General features: G+C 38.8%; 1 protein-coding gene across 3 annotated transcripts in view; it reads right to left on the bottom strand.

Annotated features, from left to right (window-relative positions):
- The window catches only part of Sepsecs (Sep (O-phosphoserine) tRNA:Sec (selenocysteine) tRNA synthase), a 99,417-nt gene that overhangs the window by 16,712 nt on the left and 74,247 nt on the right, over positions 1-8,458 (bottom strand). For 2 of the 3 annotated variants that reach the window (XM_005392041.2, XM_005392040.2), the window contains exons 6-8: positions 6,982-7,084; positions 475-604; positions 260-351 (exon numbers count right to left, since the gene is read on the bottom strand). In XM_005392041.2, the coding sequence (XP_005392098.1) occupies positions 260-351; positions 475-604; positions 6,982-7,084 (325 nt within the window). The remainder of the gene's footprint in view (positions 1-259; positions 352-474; positions 605-6,981; positions 7,085-8,458) is intronic. The other variant, XM_005392042.2, reaches the window with a different exon arrangement.

Genomic DNA, 8,458 nt, shown 5'->3' with positions numbered 1-8,458 from the left:
GAAGGAGGGAGGGAGGGAGGGAGGGAGGGAGGGAGGGAGGGAGGGAAGAAGAGAGGAAAGAAGGAAGGAAGGAGGGAAGAGGGAGGGAGGAAAGAAGGAAGGAAAATAAATCACCTACAGTGATTTTAAATCTGAGTAAATCCCCTACCTCATGCCAGATAGCTAAACTCCCAATGTGATAAATAACCAAAAACACTAGTCTTTTGGAGCACTCTTCTAGTCAAAAGCATTACTATTCTAAAAGGAATGGAATGCTTACCTTTCTTTCTTTTAATAGCTTCTTATAACCATTTGATCCAAGTGTTAACAATGTAATAAGGACATCTAAAGAAGGGGAGACTGATGCTCTTCCTGAAATAAGGAACAAGTTACACTAAGGAGGGTGTGGAGGAAGCTTTAGAAATTGCACTTTATCATCGCAGCCTGTGTACAAATGGGTCTTTGTTACTTTTTTCTAGGAAAAAAAAACCTTACCTGGATACATTTTGCTGATTTCCTGAATGAAGGACTCATTAAAGCCAGCGATTATAGCACCACCTACTGGAACCATAAAATTTTTGTCCAAACTCTGAACAAATGCATCTATCCTACCAACTCGAGCTCCCTAGAATCAAGTAACACATAGTATTACATATTAGTTGCCAACACAGATAATAACTGCTATTAACAAATAAGCACCAATTAAAAACAGTAAGTATGTGAGACGACGGCTGTGTTTGTGTGAATTAACCATGTACTACACATATATATTTCAAAACACCATACTGTACAGTGTCAATATATATAACCTTAATTTTTTAAATGACTGAAACAATACATGGAAATAAAAAAGTCATTCCACATGCCAGTAAAATGTTTTTCAGTGTTAAATCAAGTTTTTAAGTGGTGTTCCTTATAAGCAGAACAGCACTTCCTAGATTTCAACTGCTTTCACACACGAATCATTCAATCCTCACAACAACCCTGTGAAGCAAGCAGGTTCCCTTCACCCATCCAAGTGGAAACTGTACAGAAACATAGCTTTACACCTTAGCACTGGATAAAGTGAATGAACTCCTCTCATGCTGCCTATCTGTGACCTTTTACTTGACAGTAGATGTCTACTGAGAGCTCTACAACTATGAAGCAGTGCTAAACCCCCTCTGTGAGCTCGACATGGCCAACGTAATCTAAGGGACTACGTCCATCCAAGCTGCCAAACAGTTATTTAGATATTTAAGTGCCTCTCTTTGATGTTTGCACAATCTACTACTATATGACCACTTTCAGCAACTAGCTCTGCTCCAAAGACTGCTCAGGTAACAAAAGGGGAAACCAAAATTTTATTTTCAACATCAACTAATGAAAATTTTATTTGTATATTCTTGGCAATTGCAAAAGCAGTGTTGCTACATACCTCACGCTTTCTCATATTATAATCTTAAGATGATCTCATTCCACTACAAATGAACTTCGAATGAAAATCTAATATGCTGGTGAAAAATTGAATACTTTTACCTACTGGAAATGTATAACTAAGTTCTGGTCCCCATCCAACACAGTCTGTGACCTTCTGGCTAATGTGCTTCAATTTTTCCTCTTAAAAACAGAGATACTATCTAAATTTCAACTAAGGTAGTTTTTTTCTTTATCTGCAGTCACAGATTTTCAATCTGTATTCACAATCTACATTCCTATTAATATTATAACCACATATGACCTTCATTTTCACACTTTCTTTCTACCTCCAGATCTCAGAGAGAATGAAAGGTGCAGATAGCCCATCTAATCTGAGAGACCAGATCCAGACCACAGGTAGTGGCAGCAAAAGCAGGGAAGGGACACAGACTACTGAGGCCATCATGTGACTAATTAAAATCTTAACCTTCCCTGCTACTCTCCTCATTAGCTAATAAACTATGATCAGAAAACCCCACCATATTACAAGAAAACAGAAAGAAGCATCTAAAACAAATAAATAACCAGAAATCATAGAGCATGTAAAAATAAAGCAGCATGCTAGTCAGAGCTGCCTTTTTACTGGCATGCAAGTACTGTCCAAGGCTTCCGAGGTGAAACACAAGTCTAAACTGGGAGCCAGGGTAGGAAGAGAGGAATAGTGCACCAAATTTGGCTAGAACCCTTTCATCACTAAAACACAGAAGGACTCAAAAGGCAGCATACCCTGTGCAAGAAAACAAGCAAGCCTAGCTGGTGGTGTCACACACCTGTAATCTCTGTACTTGGGAGGCTGATGCAGGAGAAATGCAAGTTTAAGTCCCACCTGGGCAACTCAGTGAGACCCTGTTTCAAAATAAAAAGGGCTGGGGATATAACTCAGCATAAAGACCTTGGAGGAATATGAATATGAATGAATTAGCAAGCCAGACCCAATCTCAGGAATAATACGAGGAGCTCATTCCTCACATTAATGTCTGCTAATGAGGGAAAAACCACTAAGACGGAAGAGCTGAAATAGGAAACACAGAAGTATAGTCTACAAAGGAAGGGAAGGCCATCTTGTCAGTTCACTCATTTATGCTTTTATTCACAGAGCAAATAGGTGAGAACCTGTCATATGCCAGATACTGTTCTAGGTTCTGGAGACAGTGGCAGTGAATAAAACAAACACAGTGGTACCTTGATTCATGAACTTAATTTACTCTACAATTTTGGCAAAGAGTCACGTTTGTGTCTGTGTAGGAAAGATGGCCATGGTCATGTTTGTCACCTGATGCGGACTTTGAACAAAACTTTTCCAAATGCTTTTGTTTGCAAAGGTTTGCAAACAGAAGTGTTGGTGAACTGAGGTACGTACTACTGTAATTGTTCATATAATTACTGCCAAAATTTACTGAGTACTTACCATGTGCTAGGCACTGTTGTAAGCATTTTATATCCAAAACACCTTTAATCTTCACATTAATGATATGAAGTAAATGTTACCACAATACCTAATTTACAGATGACAAAATTAAGTCACAGTGAAAGTAAAGTCACATGCTCAAGATCAGCTAGAACTCAAAAGCAGGCAGTTAAAACACCTTGCTGAAGATTACCTGAGCAATCAACAACACAGAAGGGACCAGAATCTAGATAAAGTGGCCATGTTTAAAAGAAAAATGCTCCTATGGCATTTCACCTCTTCTAGGTACTTGAGCCAAAAGCCTTAGACTCTCTGTTCTTTTCTCACACCCTACCTGTGGTTTGCCAGCATACTCTGAATCCACTCTTAAAAATGTATCTGAATTCAACCATTCTTACCACCTTTGCAGCTCCCACTCTGACCCATGCCACCAACAGATTTCACACGGGCTGCCCCAACAGCCTCCCACTCCCGCCATCCTGCATTCTACGCCCCGCAGAGCACAGGTCACTCTGCTGCTCCAAACCCTGCGTGGACAACAGCCACACCAAAGAGAAAACCCCACATCCCTGCCATACCTCACATCTTTTCTACCGCGGTTCCGCCACTCATCACAGCCCGGCGCCCCTGGCTGCTTGCTACTTCTCACACACTCCAAGCACGCTCCTGCCCTAGCCCTCACACTCGCTGTGGCCTTCTGTACGGAATCTCACTCTAGAGAACTGGTCGGCTCACTCCTTCACATCATTCAGGAATCTGCTCGTGGGTTCCTCTTTGAAGAGGCCTTCCTGGATCATGCTATCTAATCTGGCACCTCTCCCTCCCAAATACCACGGTGTTCATGTAAAGACTCCCATCTTTCCTGCTCACTGTCTGCTGTGAGGGAAGGACTGCAATGTATTCACAACAGCACGCCCAGCACATACCCTACTATCAGACACACCAGTGGGAATCCAGCATTGTTTGCTGAATGCACTGACAATTAGGTCTACAAATAAGTAGTCTTAACACTGACTTCTCTCAAATTCTTAATAAGCAAAGTTACTGCTTCCTGTATTTTTGGAGCTTTATGTCCACTGTGACTAATTATACTATACACATATTTTTATAACTCTACTGCCTCCCTCTCCATTAATCTTTTTAATGCCCATATTCCATGAATCTCTCAAATTAGTTGTCTTAGTAAAAACAAACAAAAATACTCTCAAGACTGCGTATGTACAGCAGAATACCCTACCTGCCCAGATTTAAATCATTTGGGGGCATTCCCTAAAAAACTTTTTAAAATTTGGAACATTTTAGTTATAATTCTTTCTCCACTGATTGCCTGATTATTGCAATACAATTTTCTCAACCAAAACTTCGCAGTTTTAATATTTTGTTTTTTAACGAAAATATGGGACTCTGGAGTCACACCTGAGCTAGATGGGCTGTTATGCAGCTCTAGAACCTTGAGCAAGTCACTTAGCTCCACTGACTTTGTTTCTTCTAACGTAGAATGAGAACAGTAAAAAATACACCTTGAATTGTTAGGATTAAGTTAAGAAACCTGAAAGGCCAACAGAGTCCTACCACACGAGGTGGGCATTCAATAAACACTACCTAGTACCAATAGGAACCACAGCACAAGTAAGGGTAACTTTAATTACTTAAAAATGGCAATCAGCACTCGACAAGACCAATGTATTTATTTGGTTTAAAGCAACCATGCCACAACTTCTTTTTGTGAAGGCCAATGTGAGGAAAACAATGTTGTTATGTTGTGCTTTTTTTCCTTTTCAAGCCAATTTTAAAAGGTAATACAATATATGCAGCAAAATGGGCATTTACAAATTCGTTCACCCATCTTACAGTTTTCTTTTTCTAGTTACAATGTAGTAAAACACCACATGAACATGGACAGGTGATGATAAAGTCGGGCACTATCAATCACATGCAACTCCAAGGGCACCTTTGTGTCACATGCTGGAGCTCATTCGCTTCAGTCTTAATCTCTCCAAGTATGCCACCAAATTGTCTAGTATTCCAAAACACATCATGAGCACCAAACACTGGGAACTTCTAGATTAAGTGACAGCTCAGTGAACATCAAGAAATATTAAAATGATCATCATGAAGACATTATAGGCATGCAGAGAGTTTAAAATATTTAATGAGCTGCATACAGTGACTATAACTATGGAAAAATAATGCATGCATTTAACACATGCGGCAATTTTTGTTTTGCACTGAGTGACTTGAACCACGAGTGGCACATACATGACTGTCCCATCGATTCGCTTTTTATTAACTTTATTAGTAAGAAGACTGATAAAAGTGATTAGATCCATCTATACTACTAGTCATTCAAGCAATCCAATCTGACAGGACAGTCATGCATGTACCACTGGTTGTTTAAGCCAGCCGGAACATATTAAAAAGAGAAAATGTGGATATATAAATCATTAAAGGCATCTGGTAGACTAAGATGGGTATAATCTACACCTTTATCTTTCTAAACTTTTAATAATGCTGACATACATGCATTTGAAAAAAACTAAGGCCACTAAAAATTAAAGAAGAGCAAGGTAAAGAGAGAAACAATAGAAAATAATTGAAGAAAAACATTTTTCAATATTTCCAGTATAAAACTGTACTAGTTTGCTACCATATGAATTAGTATTGAAATTAAGTCACTCAGCTGTTACTCTCATTAAACCACACTATCAAAGATGAAGATATTATGTGCACAATGATAAAAACAACCCTTACTAGACAGGGTCTACCAGGCTTCAGTATGTTCACAGGTAATCTCTGAATAACTTATGTCCACATAACATAAATTACATATGTCCAAATTGAATGTGTATATTAACACTATTGGGGGTACAATGTCTATAGCATACACAGATAAATAAATATACTTATTCACTCACTTCATTCAGGAATCAGTTACTGTCAATTACGTGTTAGGTACTGTCTGAGGTATTGAGAGGCTAACAGTGAACAAACAAAATGTTCTCCCTCTAACGGAACCTTAACTCTACCTACTGTCAATAACTAAGTCCTATGGAGCTAAAAAGCAAGGGGCCATCAAGGTTAAGAAAAACCATTATTTCCAGAAAAAAAACATCACCTCCTAACACTGTACAACTTCAACATCTGTAAGGCACTCCAATTTCAGAGATGTCATAATGTGGAGAATGGTGCCCCTTAAGATCCAATACAGGAACACAAGAAATGAAAGAAAAGACTAACAAGGAAGAGGGGAGTGTTACTCTAGACAGGGTGTCTGGGAACGTCTCAGTGAGGGGAGAAGCCATGCCGCACTCCACAAGAGCAAAACCACAAGAAGGACGAGCAAGGACGCCGAGAGTGAAGGCCCAGAAAAGTCTGCAGAGCTGTGGGTGATGGAGGCAAGAAAGGCAGTGAGGGAGGCTGGAGCTGAGCAGATGACACAGTAGAAAACAAACACTGAGAAGGAGCAGAGACCCCAATAAGCAGCGCCTCATAGGCCATGGCTCTGACTCTCATTCTGACAAGAACGGAAAACATGGGCAAATTTTCAAAATTAGAACCTAGAAGAGATGCCCAGGACCTAGCTGATGCTTAACGTTAAAAACCAAACAGAACGGAAAAAAGCCTGCCAACTTCACAGCCATGTTAGAATGTTCATAAAGTCCTTTCCAGTCTAGGATAAGGTAAAATAATTTCTTAAATACAGAATAATCAATATAGTTTTAAAAATATTATAATCCAATACATTAGAAAAGTGAAGATCCTGCTAATGAAACAGTCTCAGAAAATTAAAAACCCTACTGAAGGGACTGGGGATTTAGCTCAGCAGCACAGCGCCTGCCTGGCAAATGTAAGGTCATGAGTTCAATTCCCGGTACAGGAAAAAAAAACAAAAAAAGAAAAGCTAAACCCTACTGAGATATTACCATGTTGACTCTGGTCTACCAAAGCCATTACCCAGTTACGTCCATAATTCAAGGGATCACCAATGACTTACTGAGAGAATACTGGATGCAAGTTTCTAACACTCCCTCAAATAGAAATTGCTGGATAACTATTTTTACTATATTAGGTTGTGAGAAAAATAACCTCAAAATATGTCAAAGTCTACATTTTTTGACATATCTTTTTAAACTTACCTGCTGAATGAGGTGCATGCACTTTGAAGACTGCACTCCATAAGCATTGTTGACTACATGCGGAATGCCATAATTAGCACAAATCACAGCCAGTTCTTCTAGTCTGTAACACAAATATTCAACAGAAAGACACACTCACACTGTGCTTGGTATATTATAATGTGAGAACTGTTTTTAAAAATGCAAGAGTGAAACAGAATGTACACGGGGATGACTTAAATTTCTTCTGTAGGATCTCAGCATATAATTCATCAGCTTAGAAACACAGAGCAAGCACTGAAGGAAAACCTGAAAAGCTTATAAACTAATGTTACCAATAAATGAAAAAACACATTTTTATTTATAAAGATGTACATAGTATCTTAAATTATTTTAAAACTTCATATTTATAAAGCCAGGAGGAGATTATTTATAATAACCCTCACAAGGTGGGATACTGAATCAATTTCTTAAAAATTTTTTATTAGTACATATTTGCCACATATATTGATCATATTTATCATAAGGACTTTGTACCTGTACATGTGCTCATTCTTCTTATTGCCATTCCCCTTCCCTCCCTTCCACCCTTCTCCTTCCCATTTACAAAAGTTTTGTTTCCATTTTTTCCCACTCATTTTCTTTTTTAAATCTGTTTGCCCTTCCTTTCCTTCCCTCTTTCCTCTTCCCCCTCCCTCCCTCCTTCCCCTTCCCATTTGCACACATCTCTCTTCCATCTTGCTCCTTATTTACCCTTTGGGTTTCTCCCACCTGAGAAACAATGCAGTACTTAAACTTGTGTGTCTCATTGGGATGTTCCTATTTTAACGGTTTTGGTTGTTTACCATACTGAAGCTGGTAGCTTCAAAACAATTAGTATCTCTGGAAATCTTAAATTTAACATTAAACACCTCAAAAAATGAAAAAATGTATTTTCAAATAGACTTTAATATACTAAAAATACAGAACATTAAATGCTTCAGTATCAAAATAACACATTTTACAATAACCTGGACACTGAAGATCTTAAATAGCTGCTGGTCTTAAATCTATACTTATTCACTATTACTTCTTCATTTTACACCTCCCATACTAGGACAATCTGAGTCTTAGTTTTATGCAAAGTAAGGTAATAAATCTCAGTTACAACATAATATGTAAATAAAGGTTCCTTCACAAAACAGAATACTCCTTATGACTGAGACCAGCTGTAACAGAAATGTCTTCACATTATACAACTAAAATTAAATCCAATGGTTTAATAAGTTCTTAGAAGTTTTCTTTACAATATAAAATCTGGAAGGAAATTATATTTATATGATAAAAATTCTTCTCCAAAAAGATGTATTTCAGAGGGCTTCCGGCGCACAGGGAGCTGCGGGTGGGGAGCGCCAGCCTTCTGGCTGGCTAGCTTCCTGCCTGCTGGCTCCTGGAGGGTGGGCCCCCGGTGCACGGGGAGCCTCGGGCGGGGAGCGCCGGTCTTTTGGGGTCTTCGGAC

The sequence above is a fragment of the Chinchilla lanigera genome, unplaced genomic scaffold (assembly GCF_000276665.1).
Source record: "Chinchilla lanigera isolate Chin_1 unplaced genomic scaffold, ChiLan1.0 scaffold00042, whole genome shotgun sequence".
Lineage (NCBI taxonomy): Eukaryota > Metazoa > Chordata > Mammalia > Rodentia > Chinchillidae > Chinchilla > Chinchilla lanigera.
This window is presented reverse-complemented; position numbering and strand designations above follow the sequence as displayed.